The 18,516-nt window shown below is 28.5% G+C and overlaps 1 protein-coding gene across 2 annotated transcripts in view; it reads right to left on the bottom strand.

Annotated features, from left to right (window-relative positions):
• Positions 1–506: 506 nt before the first annotated feature.
• The window catches only part of LOC106678881 (serine/threonine-protein kinase Tor), a 59,925-nt gene continuing 41,915 nt past the window's right edge, over positions 507–18,516 (bottom strand). For both annotated transcript variants that reach the window (XM_067049416.1, XM_014417700.3), the window contains exons 29-41: positions 18,381–18,494; positions 16,372–16,582; positions 16,110–16,295; positions 14,342–14,563; positions 12,551–12,733; positions 11,241–11,550; positions 9,080–9,222; positions 7,540–7,680; positions 2,505–2,710; positions 2,280–2,427; positions 1,299–1,554; positions 954–1,128; positions 507–662 (exon numbers count right to left, since the gene is read on the bottom strand). In XM_067049416.1, the coding sequence (XP_066905517.1) occupies positions 647–662; positions 954–1,128; positions 1,299–1,554; positions 2,280–2,427; positions 2,505–2,710; positions 7,540–7,680; positions 9,080–9,222; positions 11,241–11,550; positions 12,551–12,733; positions 14,342–14,563; positions 16,110–16,295; positions 16,372–16,582; positions 18,381–18,494 (2,311 nt within the window). In that variant the 3' untranslated portion in view covers positions 507–646. The remainder of the gene's footprint in view (positions 663–953; positions 1,129–1,298; positions 1,555–2,279; positions 2,428–2,504; positions 2,711–7,539; positions 7,681–9,079; positions 9,223–11,240; positions 11,551–12,550; positions 12,734–14,341; positions 14,564–16,109; positions 16,296–16,371; positions 16,583–18,380; positions 18,495–18,516) is intronic.

Raw genomic sequence — 18,516 nt, 5'->3', positions numbered from 1 at the left:
TATAAATATATATATATAAATACATCTATTTGTATTATACTTGGCATCTAATTAGAAATGCTAGAATGTATTCATTCCTGTAATGGAAATTGTATTAGAAAAAAAATTAAATAAAATAAAAATAAAAAAAAAAATCCAGCAATTATAATGCCCATCAGATAATTAAAGAAAAAAAAAGTTTTAAAATAAGTTGCTTTTGACGTTATTACTTATTTATAGATAAGTATTTTCCCTTCTTACTCTAAGTCTTAAAAAAATAATTTAAAAAACCTTAGTATTACAATAACGACTGGATGTGTATTAAAGTTTGTAAGCTGTATATGTTTAAAATTAATATATTTTTATTTTGTACATTTTAGCAGTTAATGCTATTTATTGAATAATTTCAGTTAACAATGTACAATACAATATTATACAAGTTTTAACAAATAATGCCTGTATTTTTCTTTCTCTGTATATTTATTTTCCACCTAAAATTCTTTTCTACTTAGCAATAAATAAAAAAGTAAAAATGTACAATATATTAACAACAACAATGTAAAAAAAATATGCAAAGCATATTAAAAAAAACTATTTTATACACAAAATTTCTTCAGGGATTCCAGTTCCATAGTCTACCATCAAAGCTGAATAATTCTCAATCTGTTTACCAAAATGGACACCTGAAAAAGAAGAAGAAATGCTTATATCCTTACAATTTATGGTCCTCGGCATTTTGAAATACTTGTTAGAACAACTGCTCTTACGTAACAAGAATGAAATAATTTAAAAACATATGTTTTGAATAACTATAAAAATTTTAGATTACTGATTTAATATATACATTAATTGATTTTTAGATTGTCTCCTTGAAAATGGCCTCTGAGGGCCGAAACGGAAGTTTTTAATATAAAAAGTTGAGAGGATTCGTATCATGGAAGTTGGTGTTATTAACATCAAATTTTAGTGCATACCATCCAATATAACACTGGCAGAGATTTTCGTTAGAAGTTGCCTGCTGGATGAGAAGATCGACTTGCTTCTCAACCGTGAGATTTCCTTCATGAGCAAAGTCTCGACAAGTCAATTTCTCTTTCACTCTCGTAACAATAGCCAAAGCTTTTTTATTTGTAATTTCTATTTGTTCTCCTAAAAAAAATAATCAAGACTTAAAAAATCAAGATATAAATTATATATATTTTAAATCTAACTTTACCATACTTTAAATTGTTTCTAAGTTAAAAGAGTAAAACAATAACTTGAGGTACAACTATTGAAATGAAAACAATTGAAAAAGTTGAAGAAAGAAAAAAAAATACCTGTCATTTCTATACTAGATGGTTTATTCGTAGCAGAGTTGGGAACACTCTCCGGCAGGTCACCAGAATCCTGACCAGAACCTGCTTGGGCTCTCTTGGCCTTGCTCACGTTAGTATTTGTCTCCATCAGCCTCCAATTCAAAAGTGGATCGTAAACAAAAGCTTCTAGAACGGCCATCAAGCTATCTTTGTTTCTATGCAATACTGTCATCACACTTTCACTAGTCTGTCTGTATGTTCCTTCAATACCAGTTACCTTTGAAAAAAGAAAACTATTTAATAATTGAACACTCTCATATTAATTAACATCATAGTATATTAATTGGCACAAAAGTAAGGTTTTATTTAACGAAATTTTTCATCTAAAATATGAACCAAATAATTATTTTCATTTAATACAGATGAACTAAGATCTCTACTCTGTGGATGCCTATCTGGACTGAACAAGGTATTTGAAAGAGAGCATTTCGATCCCTTTGAATTAAAGAGAAGAAGCAAGCCAGATATTAAAAGGAGAAAATCCCAACATAACATGGTAAAGAGAATATAATATGGATTTTCCAGTGCTATAGTTCAGGGCATTAAAATAAAAAGGAAGGATTTTGTATGACATGAACGGACTGAGGACTAAAATTAAAGGATATTGTAGTACATAAATGGTCCTGGGTGTTTATAGTTTGATATCGTTTGGCATTATATTAAATACTGTGTAACAGAATAGTTACAGTATGAAACAAATGAGTAATATGATTAAATGGCTATCCTATTTCAAGAACTTTTAGGCCAAATAACTACCTCTAGACCTGGAGACAGACTTCCAGGCATCATTTCTTTCCTTAACTAGCATAAGTATATGGAGTATCAAAGGACCCAAAAATTTCTTTTCGTCAAAATAAAACAATGGTTTCCATGCCAGTAAATGGGAGCAACAAATAGAAAGTATTTTATTTCAATTGATCTAATTAAAACAATATTACATACCTCCATGGCATTAACCAGCATTCTAGTCAATCTAAATGGAATCTTCTCCGGAAACTTTTCTCTGTTCATCGCAACTTCAAAACAATCACCGAAATCTATATGTAAGATTTTACCACTCAGGCGGTCAAGCATCAGATTAGACGGGTGCCTTTAAATATCATGATAATTATAATAATGAAATATAAAAGCAATACAATTCAAATAAGTAGTTTATACAATAGTTACCTGTCTCCTAGACCAAGGATATAGCCAACCATAGACATTACTGCCAGGGATCTAGTGTAATTAGTCCTACGATCAAACCATACTTCAGAAGAAGGCGATTTCAACCATAATAAACGCGCTAGATCATCTCCTTGAGTGTGTTCCAGAGCATGCTCGAACACCTCAACTTTCTGCATTAACGTCAGGTGATCATAGTCAGGAGCCATCTACAATTTTAAAAATATCTTTATGATATAAAATGTTGTCATAGACAAAATAAAAATATTAAAATGAATATATGAATGGAGAAAATTGGATCATCATCCCAATAACTATTCTGCTTTTGTGATACAGGAAAGGTGTTATTATTGTATTGTATAAAAATTCAATATTTTAAAGTAGTTATGAGTAAACAAAAATAGAAAGGTTTAAAATATATATATTATATTCTTAGTTTAGTAATTATTTACAATTTAAAGATGAAATTCCCTTTTAATTGGGTCATTATGGGTAATAAAATACATTTTTAAAGTAAATAATATATCTGGATTCATTTGAACATGATTTAAGGATTTTGGAAATTTTGAGTGTCAATATATGTTTGGATTAAAAACTAGTAAGTTTGTCATTTTTAAATTTATCAAGTTAAGTGTCAATACATAACTTCTCAGTTTTTAATATTACAGTATATGAACATAAACTTTGTGTAGTATAATCCTTGGTTGATATGGACCTCAGTTCAAGGAAACTATGTTGACAGTGAAAATTTTACACAAATATAATGTATGTATCAAATTTGAATACATGATGGATTCACAAGAGTGAATAAACCCATTTAATAAATAAGCTATTAGGAAATTAAAAAACATTACACTCTACAATTGAGCAAGCCTTGCTTGTTTTATTACAATGTTAATAAAATATTAATTTTTCCCAGTACAGTATTATCAGAAATACACAAAACCTTTAATTTTGGAATTGATTATAAGGTTTTCTTTTTTTTTTTCTTCAAATAAATATCAAATATCATTGAACAAAAGTATTAAATATTATGTTCTGTATTTTTTCTTGTCATTACAGAAACCACTGTCACGAACAAAAACAAAAATTTTATTCATCTCAATTTCTTGCATCAAATATCAAAATTTTTTGATACATATAATCACAGCTAATGATCAAAAATTAAACTTGCTTAATCCATATAATTAGCTTCAATTTTTTTTTTTTAAGAGAAATTTACAACATTGCAGTCAAGACAGAATTAAATTATTATATTATTATTTAACATTTATAAACAACACTCATAGAAAGAAGAAATTATTTTGTCATAATCTAAATCAAATAATAATAAGCATAAAATATATACTTTATTGTCAAATTTCTTGTTATTATTTTATTCTCAGTTCAATCATATTTTCACAACTGGAATTAAAACCAGTATTTTATTGTTATCTTACTAATTCATGATTCATTGAGTTATTAAGAACATAATGAAATGTAGAATTAATCATGGATAGTAAATAATAACTATTTAAGAACACGCTTAAATAAATATGATGGAAAAAATATTCATTCGTTCAAATTCCGATCAATAAAACAAAAAAAAACCGAATAAAATGACAATTCCTAATGTTAAAATAATAGTTCGACTACCTGCCGTATGGTAGCAGCACAAATCAAGAAATGTAGAAAATAATAGTTCCGATGAGTGCCAATAGAGGCCAGCACTATCCAAACAACTGTTTACGTAGTCAAAATTTAGCTGAAAAATATTTTTAATAATAGTTCGACCAACTACCGAAAGATAGCAGCACCAATCAAGGAAGGTAGAAAATTGTAGTTTCGATAACCGCCGTAAGATGGCAGCACCATCCAGGCAACCTTTTCGACGTCTAGCAGGAAAATTTTGTTTTCGTATTAGGATATTAGGAAGTCACAGGAGCTCACTCAAAAGGATTTACCTCAGGGGTGGCCGAACAGTTGAGCTCCTGTGACTTCCTAATATCCTAATACGAAAACAAAATTTTCCTGCTAGACGTCGAAAAGGTTGCCTGGATGGTGCTGCCATCTTACGGCGGTTATCGAAACTACAATTTTCTACCTTCCTTGATTGGTGCTGCTATCTTTCGGTAGTTGGTCGAACTATTATTAAAAATATTTTTCAGCTAAATTTTGACTACGTAAACAGTTGTTTGGATAGTGCTGGCCTCTATTGGCACTCATCGGAACTATTATTTTCTACATTTCTTGATTTGTGCTGCTACCATACGGCAGGTAGTCGAACTATTATTTTAACATTAGGAATTGTCATTTTATTCGGTTTTTTTTTGTTTTATTGATCGGAATTTGAACGAATGAATATTTTTTCCATCATATTTATTTAAGCGTGTTCTTAAATAGTTATTATTTACTATCCATGAATAATTGTACGTTTCATTATGCTTTTAATAACTTAATGAATCATGAAGTAGTAAAACAACAATAAAATATTGGTTTTAAAATATATTATTGTTTGACTTTAACTGTGATGAAATAATTCCACCTTTCTATGAGTATGTGTTCTATTGTTATAAAAGATCTGTTAGAAACTTCAAACAATTTTAGAATTTAGTTCTGATTTAAGTACTAATTAGTAAATTAGTTTTGTTATTAAAAGCTAACCATTTACAAAAGTTAAGAGAGTTAGCATTTTAACGTGTTTTATGAGGAACTATGAACGATAACAACTTGTTATAACTGAAGAAATTAATACAAAAAACAGCAATCCTGTTTGTGAAGATATGACAAAACATAATATTTGATACTTTTGTTTAATAATAGTTGGTAATTAGAATAAAACAGCTTTATTATCAATTACAAAATTAAAAGCTCTATTGAATTTCTGATAACACTGTTCAGTAAACATTATTTAAATGCCAAATTGTCATCCCTTTTTGTTTTATTCATTAGAATCAAAATGATGTATAATTTTAATGATTTAAATTAATTTTATTATGAAAAACTGAAGACAATTTATACTATTTAAAATAAGAATAGAATAAAATAAAATAAGATTTATTTATAAGAATTAAAAGAGTTATACTCTTAATACACTATCTGTGAGTACATGCCCCAACTTGTCACATATAAATTAGTAAAGATGAGCATTATTTTTTGTTTTTGTTTGTGAAAGTGGTTTCTATCTATAATGGCAGCAAATAATAAAAAACATAAATACTTTTGTTTAAAAATATTTGGTATTTAAGAAAAAAACTTATAATTAATCACAAAATTAAAAGATTATGCGAATTTCAGGTAATATAGCAATAATAGCTTTCTTTAATATGTCATAAAAGAATTAATAATTATATTACTGACTTGGAATGTTTTGATATAATGCTATATTAACTTAAGTTAGAGGAAATATGTTTTTAATAAGCTGAAGATGAGTGAAATAAGTGAATAACATCGGTATAGAGACAATACTTGTGTCATAACTGTAATAATTTTTTTTTTTTTTTAATTAAGTATTAATAATATTGAGTTATTATAAATTATTGTTGAAATTATAATTTTATGTTTGATATCGGGAGTAGCAATATAATTACACCCATTTTATATACATTTTGAATTATTCCTGGAATTTCTGTTATAACCAAAGTAAACCATTTTAGTATATATATAAATAATTGACAATATAAAAAATTAAGTATTATTAGTACTGAGTTATTATAAATTATTATTGAAATTATATTTTTATTTTTGATATCGGGAGTAGCAATATAATTACACCCATTTTATATACATTTTGAATGATTCCTGGAATTTCTGTTATAACCAAAGTAAACCATTTTAGTATATATATAAATAATTGACAATATAAAAAAATTAAGTATTAATAGTACTGAGTTATTATAAATTATTATTGAAATTATATTTTTATTTTTGATATCGGGAGTAGCAATATAATTACATCCATTTTATATACATTTTGAATTATTCCTGGAATTTCTGTTATAATCAAAGTAAACTATTGTAATATATATATAAATAATTGACAATATAAGTTCAAATTATGAAGAAGATGGTCAGGGTTGCGTTCAAAAGAGAACAAAAATATTTAACAATTATTTTGTTCTCTTTTGACCACAACCCTGACCATCTTTTTTATAATTTTAAACTATTTTAAAATTGGTACTTTTTATTTATTTATTGCCGTTGAGATTGGCTTCATACTAGGGTAAAATTAGCCAGGATTCAAGATAGGTTCTCTCTAAGACTAGGGAGAAGGGAGACAGAACAGAGAGCTCTTCTGCAATTATTTGAAACTTGAAAATATCTTATTTCTTAGTAATGCCACGAGACTAGCTCAGTTGGGTTACTTACATATAGTGAAATATAATTCTGAATTCATTTCATTCTTATTAAAAGATCATTTATATTCAGCAATGAGATACTAAGTTTCTTTCCATTCTATTAGGCATCTATTGCTTAGGTAAAATTATGAAAATGTTTAATAAAAATAGACAAAATTTGTTCTTCAAACTTAGTCAATAATCATTATTTAACAAAAACTTTTTAGTTCTATAATTATTGTAATTAAAATAAAATATGAAATATCATAAGGTTAAGAATTTAGGTTAATTTTTCATTGAATAAAGTTTAGAAAAAGTTTAAAACCACCAGTAGTGTATGGAACTGAAGGGTTTCAAAGGAAGAGTTTGATTTCTTTAATTGGACAATAATATGTCAATTTTTTGTATCCTGGCTCTCAGTCTAAAATAGACTAAGACTTTACTCTTTCTTTTGACAAGACCTACAGAATCAGTTGCTATCATGAATAAAATAATCACAAGTTAAATTCTATGGCATTCAACCATACATTATTTATGAGGATGATGCTATTTCTGTGGTAACTATGCTCAAAAATCTAAATCCAGATCTTAAGCCCTCAACAAAAATTCCCGAAGGGTACATAGGACATAAAAATTGTAAAAAATACCCATTCTTCACATTGGTACAAAATTAAATTAATTATAAATAATATTATCTCATAAAGATAATATTTTTTACGAACCCTCGTCATTATCCTGTGCTCTATATTCAGTAATATCTTCTTTTTCTCTCTATAATCTCTGATAAGGGTGTGAAGAGTGTCACAGTGAGGAACCCATCCGATGAGGCCAGAATTGGTAGATAATGGTATTACAGCGTACCGCTACAAATAGGAAAAAGACAATTGCATAACAGTAAAATAATATTAGTTAATATAAATTATAAATATAAGTACAGTCAAACCTCTGTATATCAAACATGAAGGTTTCTTGAAAAAAAAATTGATATATAGAAATACTAACATTTTTCATCCTCATCTAAAGTATTTTTAGTGTTAGAAAAGTATCAAAAGCAATTTTTTAAGTCCAGCTAGATTGGATGTTGCACCATTTTCAACCATTACAAAACAATGTCATGTTCTTTAACTAACTTTAAGAATTCAAAACATTCCAGAACTTCCAAATGTTTTAATGACTAAATCAGTGTTTGTAAATGTTTAACATTGTACTTCTTTTTTGGCCACATCTCTGTTTTTCTAAAATAGTTTGACACAAGGAAGTTCAATGTACAGAGATTTGACTATAACTATACGTACACAATAGATTTAGAAAAAAACATTACTATCTGTCATCTTGAAATGTTTCCTCAATACCTACTATATCTTTTTTTTTTAATACTCTCCGTTTTAAGAAATCTACTTAAATTTTAAAAACAAGAGAATTATGTAGAAAAGATATGGTTACACAAGGATCATTTTAAATGGGCAATGACAATGAAAATGACAGAAAATCAAAAAAGATAAGTAAAGATAAGATGACACTTTTTTTTTTTTTTTTTTTTTTTTCTCTCTTCTCTCTCTCTCTCTCTCTACATCTCATTCGCTGGTTGTAAAAATACTTTTACAGTTGTGAATAAACTTAATAAAGTAAAAAAAAAAAAAAAAAAAACTGAGAAAATTCTGAAATCCATTTGTCTTAACTTTACAATCTTTGGTATTCCGACTGATCTTTTAAGGGTGCCAAAAGAATTGCAAAGAAAGAAATTTAATTTCATATTCAATATTATTTAAATAAACCTTAGAGATTTTAAAATTCAATTAATCTGTTTCTGAGAAACAATATCAGATTTTTTTGTTACAAAATCTAACAAATTTCTTACAAACAATACATATATTACATTTAAGATATGAGCTCTAACGACATCTCAGGTTGGGCCAAAATAATATATGATATACGTATTCTGTAAGAAATCTTGTCTGCATGTAGACCTTAGAAAATTTTTGAATTTTCTAGTCATAAGTGAAAAATCAAATTAAGTTCTAAAACTTTGGCTACTTTTTCCATTTTTATTTTGAGTAAAAATTGTTTACATTAAGAAAAACTTAATTCAGACCTTAAAAACTTACTCAACTAATGAATATAATGTTCCACATCATCTATTTTAGATGGTTCAGAAAGATGCAGGATCGAAGTGTTAGTTATATAATCTGTTAGTTATATAAAGGCAAAAGTACAAATATAAGCTAAAAAAAAAATAAAAGTAAAGAATAATTAAGTTGAGACCTGAATAGTTAAGTTTCTTCGAGCGGTATCAGGATCATTCAAAAGTAAAGTATTAACTAAGCCAAAAAGTTGCATGACTCTTTCATCCTGTCTCAAATCTTCGTGACCCTTCAACAGGAACATGTAATCATTGCCGTTACTTCCTAGAAAAATTATTAAAAAGACAAAAATTGTTTTAGATGATACTATGGATTCAATTTAAATTAAGTCAAAAATAAGGTAATGATATTAAAATATCTTTTCATACATGCTGATAATTTTAAAAATTTATTCTTCCTATATTGATTTATCAAACACTATAACCAGAGGTATTCAGCTAACTTTAATAAAACATAGTAAAAATTATTATTCCTCTTAAGGAACACTTTGCCTCTATTAAGTGGATAATTTTAATTGGAATTAATGATAATCATGGTGTTGACAGCGTTATTCCAGTTATAACCCACTCAAATAACAGTTAGCTTGAAAAAAATTATTTACTCACCAAGTACTGGGACCAGGGCCACTCATGAGTTGTAAAGTATTTATTTTTTTTTAAGTAATAGAGAATTTTAAGAGAATCTCTCAAAACTTCAGTTATGTGAATAGATAGGGAAATTCTATTATTTATGCTGTAGAGAAAACCAAAATAGATAAAATGAAGGTACAATAATAAGTGAAGAATGTCTGCCTTACTTTTACTAAATTATCGTTTCCACTGGCTAAAATAAGTCATTTACAGGATTCAACATGAATTTTGAACAGCACCTGCTACAAAGACCCAACAGTTGGCCGGTGTGCATTTTTATATTGCACATAGATATATTTTTAAATTATACAAGTTTATTCAGAGTAAAAGTAAGTAATTTTCAAGAGACAAAAACATGAACTTCAAATAGTACCTGCCACTTGATTCAGTGACTCGCAGCTCACAAGCTAAATAATTTTGCCTGTTGTTTAGAATAGGTACAGGTAGATGGTAGAAGAATCATTGTGTGTCAAAAACCCATATCTTCAACACTCCAAAATTGAGAATTGACCTACTTCTATGTAAATCAATTCTCACCATGATGAGCGTAATTCTAACAGATTATTCTGGATTCACTTGACCATACTTGATGCAGTTACTTCCGGAAGATTTAAAAAACTAGTCAGAGTTTAGTAATTTTGAAATATCTTTATCATAGCTAAGTAATTTTTAAACTTCTTTATGTTAGTAAATTGTTGTTTCAAGTACAAATCTTGATTTCTTTAAAAAATTAATAAGTAGGATAGCTAATTGCAGACCAGAAAACACAAACTACATCGTTTTTCCCTGCTAGTCCTTCACCATCTGGATCTTCACCACTTTGAAACTTCACCACAACCGGCATTACAAAAAAGAATGTTTAAACTTTTTTATTTAATTCATGTAAAGAGTATCATAAGATGCCAATAAGGGATGAAGGTAAGGGCAATTCTCCTCAACATTTAGGGAAAAGTGAGATACCCTGTTTTTATGCTATAGTCTTCAAGTACGGAAGCAAGGAAAATAATATCTAATTCATCTACAGCAGTTTATCTTTTTTTTTACTTCTAAATTGAAAAATTCATGATTATTTTTTAAACGTTAATCAACAAAAAATAACATCAATAAATGGAATATGGTCCAGATGCGGTCAAATTAAAAAACTCAAATAGTAATATTATGTCCTATTTTTATATTACTATTACGTTATTATATGTGTATTACATGTTATATTACTATTTATGTACTATTTTTATATTACTATTTAATATTAATATTTAATTACTTTTTACTTATTTTTTAAAATTAATTTTTACCTATTTTTTAAATTAATATTTAATTACTTATTTAATTATATTATTATTTAGTATTTAATATCCTATACTATTTTATTGTTCGTCATTACCAGTTGCTGGGCTAGGTATGGTAACTTGAAGAGTTTCGCCTGAAGGCCAGTAGGTACCGTTGGTAGTAATAGCCATAAGACCATTAGTAAAAATGATTATTGGAGTCATATCCAATAAGTGGTGAATGATGAAAAAGGCATAGTTCAAACCAGTGAGTTTACAGATCTCATTTGATCCTTGAAAACAACAACTCTTTTCCTTGGTACCAGTAATATCCCCTAATATTTAAAAAGTTTTTTTGGTAAGAAAAAAAGATAATAAAACTTACCTTTGATGCAAAGCTTCCTCGGCCTCTGTTTAGAGGTGATGACTTGAAGTGAACTTTGGATGTATGATATCCTAACAACAGGTTGGTTTGGAACATAGGAACCTGGGACTGCAAGCTCAAGATCGCGGCAAAGAAGCAGCTTCGGACTAACATAATGTAATTCCAGGGAAGTTAGCTGAGGGAGTTGCCTCGTAATCCTGCGGAATACATGGTAATACAAATCCCAAGCTTGGTTCAAATCACGAACATTCCCTGAAACCTTATACTGCTGACACCACTCCATTGCCTCTCCTAGATCAGCTCCATACGCCTGTTAGGATAAAAAGATAAATATTATCTTATTGTACAGGATATTCAAGACTAGAATTGACATCTTTCTCGTTATTTAGTTTTGATAATTTCAAAATGAAACTTGGTTGTTATTAGTTATGGCAAATGAAGTTTTATTTGGTAGCGAAGTTGACTTTTCAACCCCTTCTAGTTCTCCAGCAAACTCAACTCTGTAATTTCCAATGGAAAGAGGTATTTTCAAAGGAGGATCATTTTAGAAAATTCAATTTTAAAGACTTTTTTTATCAGCAATTTTTCTAATCTGATGCATCCTGAAACTATAAATTTCCAAAAAGAGCAAAAAAAAAATTGTCTACAGTTTATGACAATTTATGCATGAACAGAATGAAAAATTGAACTAACGTAAAGAATGAAATGGTTTGAAAATTCAATTGGTAAGGCTCAGAATCATTTTGTTGCTAACAAAAATTAAAAGCTTTGTTGCCTATTCTTCATTAAGATCATCCATTCAGTTGTTTTTAAATTAATTTTTCACCCTTAAAGTTATATTTATACAGCCCTTTCCCCTTCTTCCATAAACATCAACAAAATCAAATTGATTTGATTTGAGAACTGAAATTAAACTCATAAAAGACGATTTCGATAAGTAAAAGCTATAAATAATAACGATCCCTGCCAAAAACATAACTTTAAAGGTACATAGAATGATCTAATAAACCAAAATCAATACCAAATTACTAAGAATAATTACAGTAGATATATTGATCCTACTTCAGTAATACTACAAACACTAACATAACAATAATGTAGTAATATTCAAAAACTAATACCAAACAAAGTATTCGTTTAGTTTTTCCAATGACTATTTTATTCTCTTTGAATAACTGAGGAGGTCTCAAATTACAAGGAACAGAATACAGATTAAATATTCTTCCTTAAGAGGAAAGGATATTTTTTATTTAAGAGATAGAAGAACTCTAATAAGATTAATTTAACAAACATAATATAAGATTACTAACCTGATTAAACGAGGTTTCTTTCAGAGTCTCAGGTCCTCTTTCCAACATTGCATGTAAAGGTTCTAAGGTCTCAAACATACCCTTCACATTTCTTTCGCCGAAATAGAGTCTGCTAGCTTCCTCAAGACCCTCGTGCCAAAGTTCATGCCATAAAATGGCAACTCTTATCAGTTCTTCACTAACCTGATTGCAGATTTATTAATTAAAAAATAAATTATGGAAAATATGAGGTAAAAGCAACATTGTTAAAAAAATTCAATTTTTCGTAAGCAACAGAACGCAAACAGTTTGAGGGCTGGTGGTTATAGTTGGATAGCTCAGGCTATAATGGTTTTGATAATATGGACGGACAGCTACCTATATTATTAATAAAGATTTTTATGGTTCCATATTAAACGATCCCATAAGCTAGATATTGGTCAATGTACAACAAATCACAATCTCTTAAGGAGATCCTAAAACCATAATAATAGAAAGGAATCCTTAACAAGACACCACACCCGCTAAGACCCAGAATTAATTCTGGTCTTATTTCACCTTTGAAACATTTATAAAAACAAGCAAAGGAGTATTGAAAAAAATTAGTTAAATTGAGCAACATTGAAAAAGTGGCTAAAATTAGAAATAAATGAAAGTTTCAATTATGAAAGCTATTAATCCGACAGAATACTAAGAAATAATCCATACATACAATAAAAATAATTATTGAATAAAATTATCTTAAATTCCAAAATTATGGCTTTTGATGTTATAGTAGCCTAGATTAGAAGAATAAAAGGATGGTTTCTTCTAGTATAGTATTTTATGCTCTTTGCTACCAGTTTTACTCTCTAATCTTTTATGGGACTAACATTATACATTTACTAAATAAACCAAGGAGGTCAAACTTCTCCATGACATACCGAAGGGTCAAAGGATGAATTTTCTAGAAAAATTGCAGGCAATGAAAAGTTAATCCGTTAATATGTTTGAATGTTCATCGTAACACAGAATAAGACAAACCCGTAATTATTAAAGTAACAAAAACAAATAAAGCTATAACATAGTAGTGAGGTAGAGTCCATCTGCTAAATAATTTTGATATGTAATCCTCAAATGACAATGAGGAATAAGGACTTTTATTTCTTGTAAAAGTGGCCTTTCACAAAATCTGATAGTACCATCCGATAGGTATAAAAATAAAATTGGATAAAAAGCAAAAAAATAAAAAATAAAGGAAGAAACCATTAAGAATAATTAAATATTCAGAGTCCTGCTCCTCTAATGCATAAAGTGGAGCCAAGGTTATTATAATCTACACTATTTTCAAGTTTATTAATTTTAGAAGTTTTCTCAGGTTACTAAAATCTCCTTTAGTAAGTCTATGGTCTGCAAATCCAACCAAAAAAAAATCATGATATTCATTATTAAAACAATTATTTATATTTCAGTTATTTAAATACAAGTTTAATTTCTTACAAAATCATTAAAAATTATATAATGGTTAATTTGTTCCCATTGGATCAGAATTCCCCCTCTTAAGTTTTCTGATTTCTAGTCCGGAATATCCCAATGTATGAATTTGCATCTAATTGTTAGTTTGTTTATATCATATTTAAGCTTCTGTATTTTTCTTTAGTTGATATTGATTAATGTTATTTATTTAATTTTGATAATGTTATTTTACCCTGACAGAAGTCAAAAGACTGAAATTGACTAAAAATACTATATATGCCAAAGATTTTTTTATTCTTCTAACATTAACTTTACTGAAGAGCTTAATGGACTGAGGAATTGATTATTTGAACTCACCATAACCACCTCCAAAACAAGGTTATTGCTATGTTCAGAAATGCTCTTTAATATTTTCTTTGCTGCATTCTTCCTCGAGTTACTAGCCGATTTACTTGCCACTGTCAGAGGATATACTAAAGCTTGCGGATGTTGTTTCCCAATATCAATCAATAGACGATGAACTAAACGCCCAACAAGAGTTTTTACTGTATCAATTCTGGCAATGAGTTGAGGTATCACCTAAAAAAAAATTATAATTAACAAGAAATTAATTATTTTATAATAATAATAAATTATGTAAAAAAAAAAAAAGCCACATTAACAAAATTATCATTTTTTTATACTATGAATACAAATATATAATTAAAAATTGTATTTTTACTTCTAAAATCTGTTATGTGGTTTGCAATGCATTTCCTATAATCCCCTATATGTAGTGTTTTGAGGAAAATTCATAAAAGTTTGTTCCAGCATGAGCATGAGTTTTAACTATAATCAAAGAGGTGGGGTGAGTTGCATGGACGGTATAATTTTCCCATTCCAAAATGAGTACGCCATATGCGCCCGCAACTTTGATGATATACCAAACTTATATTGGAAAAAGCCTATTTAATATTGTCACTACTTTAAATTTGTACTTCAAAATCAAATTAATATTTTAAGAATTAAATATGTTAAGCCAAAAGAAATATCACCTTCTGGTACTTCCATTTTTTTTCTCTTTTCCAGCAAATCGTTCATTCTGTGACAAATTTCCCACATTTGTGATTCATAATCAAGAAACTTTCAACCTTGAGAAAACTATATATTTTCTTCAACTGTTTAAATAGCACTGCTCTAAATTTTTAGGAAGGCTTTTTCCTATTATAGCTAAATACAAAGGCTTTTATTTTTAAAGATAAGATAGTCAGGTAGCAGGTAGCAAACTAAAAAGGTACTCCAATATCAAAAAATCTGGCGCAGTGCACACATCATACAGGTCTCATTCACCATCCTACTTTGAGTTTAAATTAATCCTCACTGGTTTCAAAAACAGCAACTTCTTTATTTTTCATGATGGATTTTTTTCTACTTACTATTTTTCCATTTATAAGTTAAATAAAAAACGGCTACCACTGTTATTAAACAACTAGTCAAAAAGTTGTAACTATTGCCATAAAAACCATGGAAACAAAAAAAAAATTATTTTCTCCAATATTAAATTTCCTTCATATTTTATATTTATATTTATTACAGCTAACAATGAGAGATGGTTAATTATTTCAAATAAATTAACTTAAAGGAATTTTATAAGTAGGTTTATGAAAAGTTGGCATTTAATTGTACAACTCAAATTAATCCAAATCAGTGATATAACTTGCATTTAGGGAACTCAATTTTAAAAACAAGTTGTAACCACATCTCAGGCATGTATTTACTTTAAATAAGTAACTTAAGTTCCATACAACTTTTTGTTTCTGAGCTAGGCTGTTCACATATATATACAAACATACAAACCCATTTATTATTGGAACTCTATGATCTTAGAACATGTAATTCTGTTGAAAACTCAAATTTGAAAATTTTTAATTTACTATACATTTCGAACATAAATAAAAATTTATTTACTAGAAAACACGTTTTGGCCCACATGCTGGTCTACATAAGAGCTTCAGCAGGAGATTGATTCAACAAAAATACAAAGTTCTATTGAAAACCGAATTCCAAAAATAAGGGCCGGTTACAATACCTTCCTCAACTTTATATATCTTTAGTAGTTGTAAGACAAGTAAAAGTTAATAATTACCTGGAGCCAGGTATCTATTTCAATTGTTCTTATCCCTTCCACAATAGCTTCATAAACCTGGGGCCACTGTCCGTAATCAAACCAAAGGGTAAGAAGTCGGAGTGTATCCTGAAGAGAGCTACCATGAGAAAGTGAAATGGATTTGAAGAAACCCTCAACTGCAGGTACAGTATATGGAGAGATTTGCTGTTAAAATAAAAGAAAAATAAGTTTACGGAAAATGATCTCTAATGAAATAAAATTATTAACAAACCAAACTAACTTGAGCTTTTTGTTCTTCAGTCATTCCCGCAGTAAGCTGGTTTTTGTAAAAAAGTACTGATTGAAAATTCATGTATGCAAAGGCATGCCAGGCTTTGTACCACATGTTGTCATGCACAGTTGCGGTCTGGTAGCACTCTAATATTGTTGGTATCGACGTTTCATTGATTCCTTGAAGCTGCTCTTGCCAAGAGCCAAGTTTCATATAACATCTAAAATTAGATATTAAATAAGTCCGAAAAAAAAAATAATTATATGATTTTTATACCATATAAATTAAAATTAAAATCAATACATTGTTCCAGAGACATCTCCCATAACTATAGTTTTGTAGGACACATATATAATTCTTTCTGACTTAGAGAATCCAATCTCCTAGTGTCAAAACCAGTTTTGCACTAAACATATAAATCGTTCACTCTTAAGAAGTGAGGGAATCATAAATCAAGCCTCCTGCTCTAGCTAGCCAAACAAAAACCGTTATTTAAGACAAGCAAACCCTGCGGGCTCAATCTCCTGGTTTTTTGATCTGATACACCTTAGATTTTCCTGTATTTATTTTCAGTCTATAATAGTAGGACATCAAGTGCAACTTGGATCCTATATTTAGCAGCTATGATTGAAAGAGTCTTATACCAAATGGCTGTATCATCAGCATACAGCGAGGTGCCAACATTATTCGGGAGTTCAATCAGCACATTGTTATGAGCATATAGAAATAAAGTTGGAAATAGATCTCCTTCCTTGAGGAACTCTGTTTTTAATTTTTTTTATTCTGCTCTTAATCCTTCTAGAATGTACTCTGGTCATTCGTAACTTCAGGAAATTGTGTACACAGGTCTTCTCTAGATCTGTACTTTCTAAATCCTGCTTACTCAAGAGCTAGTAATTTGCACTTTTTCAAGAACCAGGTTAGTCTCTTGTTTACTAATCTTTCCATAAGCTTGACAAGACAGCTTAAGAGAGTGATTGGCTTGAAGCTGGAGAGCTCATTCCTTGGTTTTCCGGGTTTGAGAATGGAAATCATGGCTCCTTCCTTCCAGATATGAGGGTTTTCCCCTTCGTTCCAGCTGATGTTAAAAAGACTGAGGAGTCTCTTTTTTGCTTTTACTTCTAGCTTTATGATCATCTCATCCAGGCAGATTTATAACCTCTTTTCCCCCACTAATGTAAAGGCCCTGCTTTTCTTTTTTAAATTCACTAGAAATTAAATACTGAAAATTATTAAAGTAAATATTCATATTTTTTAATACTCAAACTTTCATTTTAAACCATAGTAATTAACTACATAAGTTTTTAAGAGTGAATAGCTCAACTTTTTTTAAAGTTTGCTGGCTAAAATAATGATCCCTAATGTATTAAAATCTACAAACCTACAGTATTTTCGAAATGTTTGAAAATGTCAACTATATTTTTTTAATATCAATTTCAAAAGAAGAACATGACGAATTAATACTTTTTTTCATTTGAAAATGTATTAGAAATAATTATAAAATTAAAATCCTGTAATTTTCCAATACAAAGTTTTCAATGAATTCACTAACTTTGTTTCTACGATATTAAAAGTCATATAATAAATACTAACCAGTAAACACTTAAGTTGGAAACCTCATAATAATATTCTACACAAGTTTTAATAGGTTTCTAAAATAAGCATAAATTTTAGTAGACCTCTTAGCATGCTGAAATGGAGTGTACAAAAGACCAATATTTAGAAGACTAATGTCAAATAAATTTCTCAAATTAACAAACTTAGTAGATTTGTGTGAATACCTCTATTTCATATGAAATCATATATATGTAATAAATCAATTTCTTTCCTACATTATTTTTAGTTCATTTAATAAATATAAAACTAATTGTGTAATAATCCCGTTTATTTGAAATATCTATCTTAGGCCACCATTAATTATTTTAATGATGAGAAAAAAAGTTATAAATAAATTTTCATTCCAAAAATATAATTTTAAAATGTCAATTACATATTTAATAATGTATAAAACTGATTACCTCGCGAGAATCCTATTAAACTCCTGCTTCTTAGGTCCTTCGGTTGAAGGAGTAGTAGTGATCTGGATAGGTTGTTTCTGCTGTTGAACCATTTGTACAAATCTATGCAATTGACTAAAAAAAAAAAAAAAAAAAA

The sequence above is a fragment of the Halyomorpha halys genome, unplaced genomic scaffold (genome assembly GCF_000696795.3).
Source record: "Halyomorpha halys isolate HHAL.00 unplaced genomic scaffold, Hhal_1.1 Scaffold165.1, whole genome shotgun sequence".
NCBI classification, from domain to species: Eukaryota; Metazoa; Arthropoda; class Insecta; order Hemiptera; family Pentatomidae; genus Halyomorpha; species Halyomorpha halys.
The sequence above is the reverse complement of the archived record's forward strand: the minus strand, read 5'-3'. Positions and strand labels throughout refer to the sequence as shown.